This window comes from Cryptomeria japonica, chromosome 1 (assembly GCF_030272615.1).
Source record: "Cryptomeria japonica chromosome 1, Sugi_1.0, whole genome shotgun sequence".
Taxonomy (NCBI): domain Eukaryota; kingdom Viridiplantae; phylum Streptophyta; class Pinopsida; order Cupressales; family Cupressaceae; genus Cryptomeria; species Cryptomeria japonica.
The window spans coordinates 472,164,627-472,183,303 of NC_081405.1; the positions used below are offsets into that span (position 1 = coordinate 472,164,627).

The 18,677-nt window shown below is 35.6% G+C and overlaps 1 protein-coding gene across 1 annotated transcript in view; it reads right to left on the reverse strand.

The window, feature by feature from the left end:
* Positions 1-6,167: 6,167 nt before the first annotated feature.
* LOC131071362 (uncharacterized) overlaps positions 6,168-18,677 on the reverse strand; it is a 142,596-nt gene continuing 130,086 nt past the window's right edge. The window contains exon 5 of the mRNA XM_058007172.2: positions 6,168-6,752. Within this exon, the coding sequence (XP_057863155.2) occupies positions 6,467-6,752 (286 nt within the window). The 3' untranslated portion in view covers positions 6,168-6,466. The remainder of the gene's footprint in view (positions 6,753-18,677) is intronic.

The window sequence follows — 18,677 nt, forward strand, 5'->3', positions numbered from 1 at the left end:
TTGGCAGTGGATTCTTTTGGCATTGGCATTATTGGTCAGAGTGTATGCGCTATTCCTTGTGGAGATTCAAATTGTTTGGTGAGGGTTTCAGCAGGGTGGTTGAATTTCCTAGTTGGGGCATGATTGTTTCAGTTTGATGCCACCATTACAATAGGTACACTTTACGCTGGAAGTGGTGAAGACTTTCATTCAGCCATAGTTGGTGTTCTTGGTTTGTGTTCATCATCTACCCTTCAATTGGCGCCATTATTGGATGTAAGCACATCCCCAGTGCGTAGAGAATAATCTGGATTCAGAAATCTGCCTGGTACGATTTGTATCAATTCTGATTTAATTGAATGTTCTTACTTGTTTCAGCTTCCTTCCTTATTTGTTGTTCTTTATTCATTACTTGCTTATATATTCAAAAAAATACAAAAAGAAACCAAACATTCTGCAACTTCTCTCTATTCTGTAAGACCATCAACAAAATCACAGGAAAAATATAGTTTATTATTTTAAAAATTACAGCAGATTAGCAAGGGGATCCATTAGGGATCTTTCAAGAGACATAAAAATGTTATAAAATAATAAACCCTATAGAGATTGATAAGGGAAAAATAAAATATAGAAGTATTGCACAATAAACAAATAACCAAATATATGACTAAATAATAAATAGAGGAATAAAAGAAAAAAAATTGAAAGCTCAACTACCATAGTGAAAAAGGAAAATAATGCATGAGACATAGAGGAAAAAATTGAAAGCTCCACTACCATAGTGAAAAAGGAAAATAATGCATGAGACATAGAGGAACATAAATCAAATAGTAATAAATAAAACAAGTTTGTAATAGACCTACACTGAAATGGAATAACAATACCTATCTCATATGGTGAAAGAACCTAAATGCAAAGCACAAAAAATTAAAATGTATACAACACATCTAAAGCTATGAAAAAATATCTATAATCAAATAACTAATAAAAATACAAAATATAAACAAATGTTATCATATATTTGAGTCTTATAATGTGTGATATATATACTAGCTTATGTTAGAAAACAAATAACTAACATTTGTTGAGATTATAGCTATGTTAATATTATTATAATCTTACATTAGTAAGAAGTCTTGGATCCTTAAAAAAAAAAGGTTTTGATCTTAATTAGTGTAGTTAAAGCTTTGGGTAGATATTTGATACTAAATCCCATATTCCTTTTACATATGTTGACACTTAAATAGAGGGGTCAAAGGATAAGGTAAATTAAGGTATACTTGAGCATCTCAATAGTCATGTTAGTAGTAACAAACATAGAATGTAGATCATTTGTCAAAATACATTGATTAATGTATTAAGTTCAAAATCTTCATTTTGGATCAAGAGACATAAAGGATTTGTTTGAGTCTTTTATTCAATGATTATATCATGTTTAAATATAAAATAATTATAAAGTCCATTATTTTCTTTAAATGACCTTATTAACAAATAATTTAGAATTTAAGTTGTGTTTACACAATGAGATGGTTAGATAAGTTAATATTAGAACAATAATATAATAAGGTGTATGCTTTCACTTTATTTAATTAGTGGTGATTCGTCTTTTGTGAGATTGTTGTGACTATCATTTATTTTTAGATTGTAAATACTTTCTACTTTAACATATGGTCAATAATATAATGTGATACTCTCAATTTAAAAAAGAACACCATTTTCCTTCAATATCATTTTTTGAATTTTACCAACATTGTAATTAAAATCGAGTTTTGTTTTTTATTATGGAAAAACAGGTTTTGAGGGGACCCGAAACCCCTTACAACAGGTTTTGGAGGGACCCGAAACCCTCAGATTTTACCAGAATCTGGAACCCAAAGAACAACGCTGCCAAAGAAAATAAACCAAGAAAACCAGCAGCCCAAACAAAGCTGAGCCGGCAAAAGCCAGCAAACACCAGCAGTAAGAACCAGCCAAACACTTAAGATATAAACAAAAAAGATCAAGTTGGCTCTACCAACTAGGCTAAAGATTCAGACTATGATGAGGGTTAGCATACACCCTCAGCCAAACAACAGGGATGTTTCTGGCTCCCTTGACCTAAGACAGAGACTTCAAACAACAAAAATCATGACTAGCCCATAACCAAAAACAACCACAATCTAGACTGGGCCCTTGAAAACTATCAGCAACCAGCCAGATAAGAAAAGACAAGGAAAAGGGATTTTGAAAGGCTTCCCTAACCTTAAAACTAGCTTTTGAAATGACTCCCAGAACCATTTCAAAGGGTTTTGCAGTGGTATCCTCAACCACCTTGAGCTGAAACAGAGGCCCTATGAAAGCATCCATCCAACCAAGCTCCGCCGCACTCTCCACCTCAATAGGAGAATACAGAAAATAGCTTGAGAGAAAAGATCCAGCAACCAAAAAATCACTAGCCTCAAGAGAAAGGTCCTCCCAACCATGAGAGGAAGCACCAAAAAACTCCTTAACCACCCAAACACCAAGCAGCCACTCCACCTCCATAGGAAGGCACAACGCCTCAAGAAGAGAACCATGGGACTGAGTAGTAAGAGAAAAAGCCCTCAAAAGGAAACCATTCATGGAAGCACCGAGGGCCCACATAGAAGAAACGAGACCACCAAAAGTGTTAGCAAACTCCAACAACACAGAAACAACCCCCACCTCAATAGGGAGAGAAAAAAGTTTCTTCAGAAGGAGAGACCACACCAACTGCAGCACAATACCAGAACAACCTCTGCCCAACATAGCCGCCTCAAAACAGTAGCACCCAACTCCATCCTCGAAAGATATCTCCATCTCTATAGGAGATAAACCCTTCTTAACAGGCACATAGAGAGAAGAAGGGTGCCAAGAAACGGCCCAAAACTAAAGCATTTCCACCCAAAGGGCATCAGAAGAGCTCCACAAATCCCAGGCCGAGATGAGGAAAATGAAAGAAGAAGCACTGCAAGCACAAAATCCTCCGACCCAACAGGGGAAAGGGCGCAAAGAAGGGACACAAGCCAAAGCGGAGCAAAAAGGCCTTACAAGACCGACCCAATAGAGAAGAGAGGAGGAGAGAGCCGCCAGAAATCCCCACTGGCTCCAATCCACTAAGCCCGCAGCTGCAACAACCCAAACAACTGCCTCAGTGAGAGACCCCAGAATCCAATGCACCAGAAAGAGGGAATGATGGGGGCATCGCGAATCATCCAGGTCAAGCCAGACAGCAATGCCCATAGCCAAGGCTCCCAAGCCATCGTCCTCATCGTCGTTTGAATCCTCCGCAACAGCCGAAACCCTAGCTCCCGCGCTCCCGCTCATTGTGCTACGAAGTTTTTCAAATGTAATTGTTTAAAACCGAGTTTTTTTATGAAGATAGTGGGAAGAGTGAAAAAACATCATGACTGTAGTCTAGAGAAGAAAATTTGTAACAAGGCTCTCTCTAGTTGTGAGCATTTGAAAGACAGTGCAGGATTATGAGTTTTCTTATTGGAATTTATAGGTAGTTTATTCTGAACCAAAAATACACACAATTGTAGCATTAGCAATCACACACAACTACAACTAATGGATTCCATGGTTTGCAAAAGAGAAAATTGATTATGTGGCAACTTTGAAAGATTTTTCATGATTTATTAATCATGACTAGGAAAAATCAAGCTACCTATTAAAAATATCATTTTTCTACCAAATATCCGTCAAAATTGCAACTAGGGTAGATATAAAATGTGAGGTCTAATATTCAACTCACATGCGGCTATGGGACATCGTATCAAATCACACCATTACTGCAATCATGGTAGAATTTGAATGCTGTAATTTTGTTTGTTTTGTACATGATTTTACTAGTTGTGATTGTTGTGCAAAATTTTCTTATTTTTAAATTTTCCTTTAAAGTACAAACAATATTTTGTTTAAAAAATTAGAGGTGATATTTCGAGGATAGTTTTTATTTTATTTTATTTTTTACAATCCAAGTTGAAGTTTTTTAGGTCTAAAGGGGCTTATAACGTTTTAAATTTTGCAAAAAACAAAATTTAATTTCTAGGGTTGCTATAAAAATGACAAATATACATAATCTTGTATTATTAGACATAAAAACTCACTAAAATGGATTTATAATATTTGACGTCGATAGATATTAATTATCATACTATCATTGAACTTCAAGAATGAAATAGAATCTTGTTAAACATAAAAACTAGGGTTACTACTCATCTAGGCGATTTTGACAAAATATTATAGATAGGCCTTTCTAATTTTCAAGTTGTCAATCTTAGATGATTTAATCCTAAAGTTCAAAATGCAAATCCAACTCACATGAGCCTGCTTCCAAGTCTCCTTCATGTTCCCCTTGAATCTTAAAATATTCTTCTCATGTCTTGTTCTCTCTTTTACTATGACACTTTAGACATGATTAGAGTTCTATATTTTCCCTTAAGTTTTCTTTAATACCATACTTTCTATTTCCATTGTATATTAAATTATCTTTACCACCATACATTCTATTCAAATTAGATATCACCCTCCTTTCATTCATCTTTTATCAATACCCCAATCCAATAAATAAATTAGCATGGTATGCGACAATTTTAACAAGTCATAAACTCGTCTATTTTAAGTGCATGGGAATTCAAGAAGTGTAATTATTAGTACATTTTACTTTTTATTTGGGTTCTATAATTGTAAGAGCTGACAAGCATGCTTTTACAAGCAAATATGAACCTCAATCAATAGATGAGAAACCATCCCAACTCAATTTGTATATGGACCTCTAGATTCTTCTTGAATTCGACATAGTTGAGTATTTGACAGATTTAATATTGGTAGCCTTTTTATTATGCACATATTTTGAAACATAGCTCTTGTGAAAAATTAGTTAGGTTGCAGTGTTCATATAACTTTTTATACATACAAATAAGTTAGTAAAGCAAGGTCATTTAAGCTAAACTATACTCTTCGCCTCTTACAAGAGTAATGGATTCGATATAAGAAACCCAACTTATTGCTTGAACTTGAACATGTATAAGACTAACAAGCATGACAAAATATTTCTTTCAAATTTTATCATTACAACATAAATCATGTAAATTCAAAGTAATTTTTTGTCTACTTAAATGCATAACACACGCAAGATGATTATTGTTACCTTTGACATCATTGTTCACTTCTATAATCCTAAGATACACTAAGCTTACTTCTATATGCACTATCAAATCCATAAGATAAAACCATCCAAACTCAATTTGTTTATGAAACCTTAGATTCCTCTTTGAATTGATTTAAAACATGTGAGGAATTTGAGGGTATTGATAATCTCCTTACCATGAAGCTACTTGTTTTAAAACCTAGCTTTTATGAAAGGCTGGCTAGATTAAAATTTATTTTGATTATTTTAATAGATAAATTAATTAATAAAATAAGGTTATTTAGATCAAACTTTATAACTTTTTCTTGTTGAAAGAATGATGTATTCAATAGATGAAAAGCTGGATGTTTAATTTTGTTCACAATTAGGACCAATCGAGATGACAAAATCTTTCTTTCAACTTTCAATTATTGACACATCATACATCCAACAAATAAATTAGGAAGATGTGAGACAATTTAATAATTTAAAAACTTGTCTACTTAAATACATAGCAACTCAGACAATGTAGTTATTGGTGTCTTTAAAATTATAATTGACTTCTAAGTGGTACCACTCTACTTCAAGAGACAAATATGAACTCAAATATATACCCAACAATATAATTAATCTCAATCAATATATGAAACCTTAATTCCTCTTGAATTTAATTTGACTATTATATAAATTAGCAGAAAAAGATAATCTAGACCAAAATTTACATATAAGCTTAATCATTTATAACATAAAAAAGTATCATAAAATCAAAAAACAAATATTCCCAAAAAAAGAACATTAAAATTATTAAGAGGCCTACTATATAAATCATAACCATCCATCTCAAATAATGATTACTTAGAAAATCTCACAGCAATTGTACTTCTTTTAATAACATTAACTCAACTGTGATTTATTACATTTTAGTAAGCATTATTTAATGAATGTTAATCATAGTCACACTATACCTATATAATAATAGCATGAAAAGTGTAAATAGAATTCAATTATATTAATTTATAATGGAAATAAAATGATAAATTAGAGGATGCTAAAATACTCAACGAAAAAACTGCAAATCAGAGGATTATATTCAAAAACCCAATGCCTGTTCAACAAAGCCAGCAACTTTTTGAACTGCGCGGAGGAGTCTGCAGGACGGGATACAGTTTAAAATAATAATTATTGTTTAGCGAAGGGAATTCAATCTGTCCTTCGAATGCTTTGTGGATAAAAGTTTTTTTTTTCAAGTTGCTCATAAATATTATTTTCTATCTAGTTAGTGATGAAGTCAAAGCACAGCATTGGTGCATGGGCTAGTTAAAATTTCAACCAAACTTGCTCTTAAAATTTTATTTATTACAACTTTGAAAAGCTTAACGGTTCACACAGCTGACAATTTGAATTTCTTAAAAATTCAAGAATGTGTCCGGAAACTTCCTGTGCTTTCTCTTGTTGAATGAAGTGATGTCCACCTTCAATAACAACTATTTCCTCGAGGAAGGGAAAAGTTTTCTTTAAGCCTCCTCCATGGACGTAGTTTTTGATACCAGGGGTAGTGTATACCAAGTCTTTGTCTCCAACTATATACTTAGCTGGAACTGTGACGTTTGCCCCAGTCCACGGGGCTAGAAGCTCCCAATTTCTGCACCAAAATAGCCCATTTGATCAGAGTCGAATTCTCATGCCTCCAAGAAAGATTATGCATACACCCAGTGCTTTTAAAAAAATCACTACTTTCTTTTTAAGCTTTGAGAGTGGTTTGTTAACAGTGTATTGTTTTATTAAATGCTTTTGGATCTGAGTGCATAGAATGTCCAATTATTGATGTTTTTGGTTTCGCTTCTCGACCCATCATCAGGGTGAAAAAGTCATGACATTGCTTCAACAAGATGTAAAGGACTCTGCCTGACCCTTGGATACTAAATTTTTTTTCTAGTTTGAATTCTTATATAGAGTAAATGTTTCAAGACAGTCTGGAAAAAATGATCTATTATTGATGATTGAAGTAGCTTCTCTCAATTTGCTTCAATGATATATAATACAAGGCACACAGAAAAATACTTTTAATTGAGGTGTCAAGGTAAACCAATGAAGTTGATCACATAATTCCTCACCCAAATTCTTAGACTGATGGATAAAAAGAGGAACTCATGTGAATGGCATATTTCCCAAACAACCAGATATTATACTTGGAAGGAGAAAAAAAGAAACGTTACAATAACATGCAAAGTTAAAAACAGTTAGTAAATTATAAACATTTTTTTTCATGTTTGAACTTATACTTGAATACTCCACTTTCTGTTCTATAATCATGTTACCACTTCCAGATGCCATTTCAAAAAATTATTTGAGAGACAGATTTTGGGGAAAGTCTCCTATGTCTGGACTTCTAAGATAAATAGATTCATTCTCGAGACCCGAATTCCTCCACATTTTTCGAGTGATGATATCAATATGGTTTGGCTCTGTTTTTATAAGAAAAAATAAATAAATTTTAGCGTCATCATATGCTCAAAGCTATTTTCTATGGGCCTAAAAATTCTTTCAGGTAGGCCCTTCATTCTTAGCTTCGGATAAATGATGTTGAGTATGTCATCCAACTTAAGCAATATGAGTCACTGCATTAGGAGGTAGATCTTGGCCAACTAAAAGTAGGCAGATGTCCCAAACATACTTGAGCAGCACTTTCCACATATACAAAGAGAAATTGGGGAGACAGAGTCCCCCAAACAAGGAGGGTATGGTAATCTATGATCACGCCAGCTATACTTGTCACAAAAGTTATATTCTATTTTTATTGCATATTTTTGTTATTTGCAGATATCTCAATCTTCCTATAAGCTTCCTTATTTTTAAAGTTTATTGTATCTTCCTCTATAGATTCATTTTCTCTTTCTTCTATTAGAAGCTTCTGTTTTCCTAAAGCTTCTTTATACATGATTAGAATCTATAAATATCTAATACAATAGTATATGAAATATACAATTGCAGCTAATTCCTTTGTGCTCTTTCGTGCTTGCAATTCTGCTCAAATCACAAGGCAAAGCTCTTTAATTGTTAAATCATTCTTTTGGCTGATATGAATCTGCTAAGTTCTTTGTTGAGACAACAAATTCTTTGAAAGAAATGAATAATAAAGTGGGAGGAAATATGAAATGAATTCATTGCTAGATTCCATCCCCTTTTCTCCAAAAGACACAACATAAAGGAGAAAGGTGAGTTGCTAACAACTTCATTCAGCATTGAAGGAAAGCCTAGCAAAGAGGGGATATATGAATTGATGGAATTGCTAAAAATCAGTCAGTTTGAGGAATAGTGGCAGCATAAATATGAACATTCTATGTTACCATATAAAAAAAGAGAAAATTAATAAATATATAGAGAAATTTCAAATATTTATATGATAACATTGATAAAACATTCATCATATACATTAAAGATCCTTAATACAAAACATTTGTGTTGAATTGAGAGTAGAGTCAAACAAATTAGCACATGTCAAAACTTATTTGCTTTCATAATTTATTGTCAATATGCATGTGATATTAAAAAATAGTATACAAGTTACAACAAAATGCCCAAAGGCTATAAGTTTCACTTTCAAGTACAATATGAAAATACAAAGACAAAGAAAGTATATTGCTGCCCCCAATTTGCATCAAAATCAAAGCCCTCTTCTAAGTCATTGCCACTATGAGGGTGTACCTCATAGAGTGGAATCCCACCAATCCCTCCTATTCCTCCTCCTCATCAGCTTGGGTGGCATCCTTGGGATCAACATTCCATCGTAAATTTGGAGTCTTTCGATACATTGGAGTTTGACAATCATGAAGTTGGAGAGCACTATACAGCCCTTAACTTATGTGCTTGTCTAGAGGTAAGCCTATTCCTCTTGAAGAAGTGGATAAAACCATAAGTGTAGCAATTCCTCCTATAGCAAAGGAACTAGCAACCTATGAAAGGAGGCAAATGGCAAACATCCTCAACTTTAGTGTATCCTTCCCATGCCATGTCCACCATCCATTAGGGTCAATTTGAGGTAATGTAGCTCTGTTTTCACCTCTGGTTTATTGAATGTTGAATTGCAAAGATTTGTTAAGGAAAGAAACTGTGAACGAAATATTTTAGACTCATGAATTGAATTCATCTTTTGAAAGGCCTTCATTAACCATGCTTTCACCTCTTCCTCATCACAAGGAGACAACCTTCCAACTTTGGTGCATGCCATGCTAGATATAGAGCAAAGGTTGCCATATGAAGCGGGGTGTTCATGGTGTTCCACCTCCGCATCACAATGGACTTAATATGTTGCTCATATAATCCCAAACTAAAATCCTTAGCCAACATTGTTTGCTTCATCTTTCCAAGCATGTTGTCAAATGTTCCATATATCTCTCTAAGACTAGTAGAGTTTGCATTAGCAATCTAATGACATCTACAAGTGAGATGGAGCAAACATATTTGCAAAATGCAAACAAAAATTTCAAAAAATTAATTGACAAGTTAGAAACTAAGAAAATTGAAACATTGAACAATAAAATTAAAATATTTAAAAATTTAATAATAAAATCAGTAATTTGATATTTAATATTTAATAAAGTTAACACTTTATTAATGAAATCAGCAATGTCTTACTTCACAATGGGCCACCAATCACCATTAAGGATCCTTTGTTTGACGGCTTTTCCTATAGTAGAGTTTGAATGGGGCCATCTAATCCACTCTAAATTCACCATCATAAACTATAGAGGCCCATGCACATCAAGCATTCTCTCTAACAAAATGAGGTAACTGGCATATCTTGTCTCCATAGGTGTAATGTCCCCCTTTTAGCCAATCATGTGGTGATCTGTTGTTAGCCCATTTTGCCTTGGTCCCGAGGGCTAACCATGACTTTACAAGGATTAGTGAGGGATTTGGCCTAAGCATTTCCAGTTTCAGGCCAATCAGAGGTGTTTTGACAGGGTTTCCAGATACTTACTATTTATAGTAAGTCAGCTATGGCTCAGTGACTAGAAATATTTGAAGCATTTTTGGATGTCAGTATTTTGGTGCATTTAATTCTTCATCAAGTTTGCCAATTTAGTGGACCATTAACTAATTGGACGATTAAATTAAAAGTTCCTCAAGTTAAATTTAAATATTTAGCTTTAATGATTAATTAATGTTGGGACTAATGTTTAAAGGGAAAAATTAAAAGTTCCCTTTCATTATGGAGACATAAGGGGATATTAATATTTTATTATAACATTTTTTATCCCAAATTTATAGTGTATTGGGAAATGTGCCCAAATGGAGTTATGAATAAGAGCTTTAAATGTTGTGTATCTTGGAGTTTGAGTTTTCCAGCATTTGAGGACGTAATCCCTCATATGTGACATTTCCTATGCCTGTGAGAGACCAGGTCTGGGAAATTAAAAAACAAATTAGCATTGGAATGGATCGATAGATGTGGATATTTACAGTTAAGACTGTGAATGCTCAGTTTTGGGGAAAATTGCAAATCATGTGACAGGTAGTCACCGTAGTTTACAGTGCTGAAGTATATTGCAGATTGTTTGTAATTTGGGAAGGGGGTTTAGACACGCCACCATTCCGTTTATGTGTAGACCCCTCAATGAAAACACAGCGAATTTAGAAGTTGCTGCTACTTACAGCACTCAGGTCACCACAGTCCAAACTACAGTTGCTTGGCTCCTTGAAAATATCCCCTGCAATTTGTAGCTGGATTTTATGGAGTACGGCAGGGTGTGGGATGGGTAGCGCTTAGCATATACATTGCAAGATATTCAACCACTTAAGTTGGGACGTGTAGGGAATGGAAGGGTTGTGGGTCGCAAACAGTGATATAGGACATAGCCACAACTTGAACTAGCTCTTCAACGCCAATGATATTCCAGGTTTTTGAGTTGACATTTGTGATTAGAATGTCGATTTCATTTACTGGGCAGTTGTTTGAAAAATTGTTGTAGTATCCCTTGACTAATCTGACCTCAAGTTGTTGATTAAAGGCTCAAGGAATATTGTCAAACACTTTGCCAACAATCTGGTCTTGATGCTGATTGTTTTTTGTTTTTTTGGGGTTATTGAATGTGATTTGATATGCTGATATAACTTGAAAATATATTTGAGATGACCAAAAATAGATTGCAGCTACTAAATGAACTTGAAGTGCAAGCATATGATTGAGAATGATGATGCATATTCAGCTACAGCACTAAGGCAATTCTACAAACATTTACCATGCATTTTAAGGACTACAATATTCATCTACAGCAAAGGGACATTATTACAAACACTTGGCATGCATATTCAAGACTGAAATCTTCGACTACAGCAATTGGAAATTTGTCAAAAAATTAAAATGCAACCTTTAATCTATTGATTATCTCTTTAAAGCCTTTTCAATACCAAAGCATACCCGGAATTTAGAAGATAACAGGATTACCAAAATTCCACTGCTCTGCAATTTGCAGACTTCTCCACGAGAAAACATCAATAAAAAATGAATCAAGAATGGTAAAATGATTGCCCGTACATACCTTTATGTCTTCCAAACCCACGCCCAATTTAGGGATTCAATTATACCATGATTCCAAGAGAATATTCTCTTTTGGTTGGGTGTACCACATGAGGTTATAATAATCATTAAAGTGGGGCCATTTCATTTAAAGTTGCAATTGCCAAGTTAGGTGTGCAAGATGGGGGTCACTTTATGATTTTAAGTTACACTTTATAAACATCTTTTATAAAGTCACCTTTTAATGTAATATTGCCACTTAAGGTAAAAGTAACTTCATAATATAATGACATAAAGTAACTTAAAAATATAACATCCCAAAGCCAAAATTGGCTAAGTATGAAACCTTTTACAACCAAAATCATCTACTGTCCACTAAATTCACCTGGGGAGATGGCTAACAGATGAATCTCTGACTCTTGAGTGATTAGTTAGGAAAGTGGGGACATTACAAGCACAATCGAAGAGAGGCTACGTTCTCCAAGATTGAATTTATAGCAAAACCCTAAGTTTCTTCTTCAAAGCCAAAGCTTCTCTCGAAAAGACAAAATGTTGAAAATGATTCAAGAATGAATTAAATGAAATCAAAATGCCCTTTTATAATGTTTAATTTGCATTTGTCTTCATCTCCTTTAATTTACTTTAATTTCATTTCTTTTCCCTCCTTTTTGGTGCACAATATTAAAATATAAAGTATACTTTATTATTCACTTATAACTCCCCTTTTAAATAAAGTCCACTTAATTTATTAATGATATGCACTTAATAATTAATTATCTAAGTTACTGGTTCGGGTTCGGATTCAGGTTCGGATTCGGGTACGGATTCACGGATTTAGCAACAACAAAAAAAAATCCTAGGTACGGGTACAGGTTTGTCCATACATACATATATATATATATACATACATATGTCATATATTATATATATGTTCAAACATCAAAATTATAAATATATATGTTCACAGTTCAAACTTCAAACATACAATGTGACTTTCCCATACAATGATACATAAATGATAATAGATAAATCATAAATCCATAATTGCCAATGCCAATAAATAATCTGATATTCATATATCGTAAATGTAATATCATATTCATAATTTGCAAAAAAAAATAATATTCAAGTTTCAAATTGATTCAAGTTTGTTTATACATTTTTGACTTTTTTGACCTATAATTTTCATGTTTGGTTATACTTTTTTGATTTGTATGACCCATGGGCCCCGTTTTTGGGAACCCACGGGCCTTGGTTCTCCCTGGGCTCCACCTGGGTCCTGCCCAGGTGGCTGGGTTCTCTGTGGCAGTCACCTAGGCAGGACCCGGATGTAACCCAAGGAGAACTAGGCTTGGACCAGGACCGGGCAAGAACCAGGACCTGGACCCAGCCTTTTTCCCCAAGAACCAATACCTGAGTTAATTATTATTAAAGTATAAATTTAATAATAATTATAACATTAGAACTTCATTATTTCTCAATTTCGTCTAAACCTGGGAGTTAACCAATATATCCACTGTGCATCCAACTGCCTTACTAAAAATAGTAAGGATCTCTCTCCAACCACTGACTTACTATAAATAGTAAGTCTCTCAAAATGGAACCAGAAACCTCTTAATAGCCTAGCCTCAGTTTATACCAACAAACTGGAGAGGATAATAGATAAATCATAAATCATAAATCCATAATTGCCAATGCCAATAAATAATCTGATATTCATATATCGTAAATGTAATATCATATTCATAATTTGCAAAAAAAAATAATATTCAAGTTTCAAATTGATTCAAGTTTGTTTATACATTTTTGACTTTTTTGACCTATAATTTTCATGTTTGGTTATACTTTTTTGATTTGTATGACCCATGGGCCCCGTTTTTGGGAACCCACGGGCCTTGGTTCTCCCTGGGCTCCACCTGGGTCCTGCCCAGGTGGCTGGGTTCTCTGTGGCAGTCACCTAGGCAGGACCCGGGTGTAACCCAAGGAGAACTAGGCTTGGACCAGGACCGGGCAAGAACCAGGACCTGGACCCAGCCTTTTTCCCCAAGAACCAATACCTGAGTTAATTATTATTAAAGTATAAATTTAATAATAATTATAACATTAGAACTTCATTATTTCTCAATTTCGTCTAAACCTGGGAGTTAACCAATATATCCACTGTGCATCCAACTGCCTTACTAAAAATAGTAAGGATCTCTCTCCAACCACTGACTTACTATAAATAGTAAGTCTCTCAAAATGGAACCAGAAACCTCTTAATAGCCTAGCCTCAGTTTATACCAACAAACTGGAGAGGAAAACACTACCAACTGCCACCTGAAGAGCTCCATAACACCCAAACTAGACCCTCTAATCCACCATACTAGCCTATGAAGGTCAAATGATAGGCTAATCCTTCAAACTTTGATGTTCATGAAAATGGGGACATTACAATTGTGATAACCCTATGAATGGAATGTAATATTTTGAAGATTGAAACTTAAGTAATTTAAGTTGGTTTGAGTTGCAATTACCTTAGAACTAAGTTGTATAAACTCGTTGATACTTGAATCATAAGTTTTGGAATGAAAAGTATGCATGCAAAACTGTTATGACACCAAACACACCATGTTCACTTAGCAGCAATGACATGTCAAACTGAAGAAAAAAATATATAATTCCTCCAAAGCTCAAACAGTTACAATGGTATCAGAGCTACAAGTCCTACCATCTTGTGAGGGTTAATGAGTGATAGAGAAAGAGGGTATTATCGACGTGAGTTGAGAAAAGCATGGCAAGCACCACCAATTCTTGAAGGTGAAACTGTGTCTGGTATTTTGGGCATCAATCGAGGTTCATCTTCACAACAGGGTGACCCATTCTCAACAGAAAATATGGGTGATAGTGATGATGAAAGACCAGAACCAAGTACCAAGGATATGCTTAATGATTTGGCTAGAGGACAGTGAGAGCTTCAAATGTCATTGCAGCAGATGGCAGCTCTTATGAATCAGCATTTAGCATTAATGAATGATGGAAACAACGAAAATCAAGGTAATCTTAACCCAGGTGGACAAGGGGAACAATGGCAATGATGTCGGCTCGGTGAATAATGGGGGTGCAAGACAGCAGAATAGAGCAGGATCAGCAAGCACTAAGCCTCTTATGCCATGCTTTCCACCTAGACAGAATGACCAAAACAATGACCCCACTCAACAGGAGATACAAGATCAGATTTTACCTGATTGGAGGAATTTTGGGTTAGATTTTCAGGCTGAAATGTCATTCATAAATTACATGGATTTTAGAATGGGACATTTACCTATTAGGGGCAACAGGCAACAACATTATGACCTCAAGAAGAAAATAGGACAGCTCACAATACCTTTCTTTGATGGTACAGGAAAGACTACAGCAAGGGCCTGGGTTCAAAAACTTGACACATATTTTCATCTTAACCCAATGCCAGAAGAAGATGCCATCAAATATGCAGCTTTACACTTAGATGGCAGCGCTCATGAGTGGTGGCACCATGGTATGGTGACCTTGGGACATGCGCAGATTGTCACTTATGTAGAGTTTACAGAGAAGCCAATTGACAGATCTGACACTAAGGACCCTAAGTTGCATTTTAAGGCGTTGGCACAACTTAGACAATGGGGATCAGTTGATACATATGTTGTTGAATGTAATGTCCCCTTTTCTAGGTGACATGAGATGAGCAGGGGTTGACCTACCATTCGAGTTCCCGTAGGTCAATGACATGGTTAGGGGACTCATTCTGAGGGTCATGGAGCTTTGTAGGGGCTCTATGAGCCATTTTGGACCATCAGACGATAGTTCCTATTTTTTAGGGAGAACTGGCAGTTGACTGAATGACCACCTGGGGGACCAAGGAGTAGAGCAGGATCCTTTTGAGCAGTTACAGGTGTTTGGAGAGAGGTTCCTACTTTTTAGGGCGATTCCCTACTTTTTAGGAGGTTGTGGCAGTTTCCATATTTGAGGTTCCACAGGACCATACCATGGTTTCAGTTTCAAGAAGATTGGGTGTGTTTTCTAGTTTCTAGGAGCATCCCTAGATTTTAGGGATGGGACTGCCAGTTGGCCCATCTTGTCCGGCATTAGTCACAGGCAAGTGACAAAGTCAGATTCATGTTTAGTTGGTTATTTTGGGCTATTATTGGATCTATAGAAATATTTTAATATATTTAAATATTTCCTAAGTTAGAGATTAAATAAATTAAAATAAGGCTATGTATATAGCCATTTCGGAATAATAAGGGGTTTTTGGCTTCATCTGGTTTGATATGCCTATGTGTTATAGCTCGTTGGAAAGGTCTTGAACTTTGCTACATGATTCTCACCTCCCGGAGTCTTTTTGGATGCTTGAAGCTATTTATTCGCAATAAAGTGATATTTTTCTATAGTTACGCCATAATTGGTAAAGTGTCATTTTAATTATAAAGCACAAGCTTTATTATTCTTTAGGGTTCGACTTGCAAAGGGAAAGGAGTTATAAGGAGATGAAAACCTAATTGATAGCATCTTTGATCATTTTGAAACTTGTGAATTTGGGAATTGCTCTGGAAGAGTGATTTTGGTCTGGTACGCAAACCCCAAGTCCGAGCTTGCTGGGACGTAGCCCTCAGTAGGAGTTGACAGTGGATTTATCCTGGATTGCACACAGATTGTCAAAGGTAGAAGACACATCTTCTTGTCCTAAAGATTCAACGTGCATATTGGGGGTTTCAACAGGGCAGCTGGTCTATTTCAGCTAGCACGTGATTTGCAGCAGCTTCCACGCCTCCTTTGCAACCATGCCTTGTTTGTATGTTGGCTTGAAGGGTTGTATTCATCTTATTTGGTCTTCCTTGTTCGTTGCCAGTAATATTCCTCCATCTAGCATCAATCCAGATTGAGAACAGCTCCAAATAAATGTATGGATTCTTGCTGAATACAAAACTAGGTTATTTGCCTGGTATGATTTGCAGTATTTTCAGATTGCTTAAGTGTTCTTACATATGAACATTGTTTACTGTTTTATTTCACAGTTGTTGCTATTTATCAATTACTTTACTTATAACATCAAAACCCAAAAAGAAACAATCCCTTTCTGCAACTTCTGCCTATTCTATAAGATCACCGGAAAATTACAAAAATATAGTATGTTTAATTAAGAATTTACAGCAGCAACAGCAAAAGGATCCATTTTGGATCTTTCATTGAATTTCAGAGGTTAGCAGTGTTGGTGACTGATATTTCAGAGAGGAGATTGGTTGTCTTATTTATGGATGGTTTGTCAGATCCTTTATGGGTCAAGGGTCATGAATCCTTTGACTTTACAGGGAGCTATTAAAAAGGCTAGAGACTTGGCACCTTCATCCTATAAAAGTAAATTTCAGCCTAAGGACTCCCATTATAGGAAAGACAAAAATAAGAAACCACATAAAAAAGACACACAATAGACACATGAGGGTGCTAAGAAATTGGATAATGATCAGCTGAATGAGCTTAGGAGGAAAAAACTATGTTTTCATTGCAGGGAGCCATGGGACCCTTCCCATAAGTGTCCTCTTAAGGCCAAGGCCAAACAGAATGAATATTTTTCAGCAAAGGATATAGCTTCTGAGAGTTTAGAAAATTCATCAGCTTCTGGGAATAGTGATGGTGGATCAGCAGCTGGAGGGAATTCCAGTGATGACAGGGTGTTAGCACGTTTGACAAGTACCCAAAAGGCAATCACCTTCAAAGTTCGTGGAGTGATACAGGGGCAGCTTGTGATATCTTTGATTGACACTGGGGCCACACATAATTTCATTGATGCTCAGTTGGTGGAGAAATGGGGTCTACATACAAAGGAGCATGAAGGATTCAAAGTCATGGTGACTAGTGGGCACAAAATCCTATGCACACAGAAAATCACGAACTTACATATGTGGATAGGTGACTATGAGCTAGTGGATGATTTCTATGTGGTTGATATGGGAGACTATGATGTGATATTAGGCATGACTTGGATGGCTTCATTGGTGAAGTTAACGTTTGATTTGGAGAAGGTGGAGATTAAGTTTGAGCATTAAGGTAGGAAGGTGGTACTACAAGGCTTATCTGACAGGGGACTTAAAGTGGTTTCACTTAGAAGGATGGAGCATTTTATGCATCATGATCAGGTTCAGTGGGCTGCTGAGATTTTGGTGAAGCCAAAGGTAACTGGACAGCAGAAACATGAGTAACCTTCACAGGTGCAGTCATTGTTGACCAAACACTTCTGATATACCGCCAGGTAGACCTCCTGACAGGGGATTTGAACATGTTATAGAATTAGAGGGGGCTAAACCTGTTATTACCACACCCTACAAGCATCCGAAGAGGTATAAGGATGAGATTGAGAAAGCTATCAGAGAGCTTCTTGAGATGGGGCACAGTAGACCTAGTAAGATTCCATTCGCTTCCTCAGTTTTGTTGGTAAAAAATAAGGATGGGACTTTCAGGATGTGCATTGACTACAAGGAGTTGAATAAGAAAACAATCAAAAACAGATATCCGATTCCCCGCATTGATGAACTCATAGATGAGTTACATGGAGTTTGTTGCTTCTCCAAGATAGACTTGAGATCCGGATACCATTAGATTCGGGTCAGGGAAGATGATGTGGAGAAGACAACTTTCAGGTGTCATTTTGAACACTTTGAGTTCTTAGTCATGCCCTTTGGTTTGACTAATGCACCAGCTACCTTCCAGTCCTGTATGAACAAGATACTTAGAGATCAGTTGAGATTGTATTGATATTTTTTGTTGATATACTTATTTACAGTAAGACTTGGGAGGAGCATCTGAAACACATTGATATTGTGCTGAGCATTCTTGAGCGGAAGTCTCTGTATGCAAAGATGTCTAAGTGTGCATTTAGAATGACTGAATTGCTATATCGGGGTCACATTATCAATGCTGAGGGTGTCCATGTGGATCCGGAAAAAATCTGAGCTATTATAGATTGGCCGCCACCCAGGAACATTTCACAGCTTAAGGGATTTCTCAGATTGTGTGGATTCTACCGTCACTTTG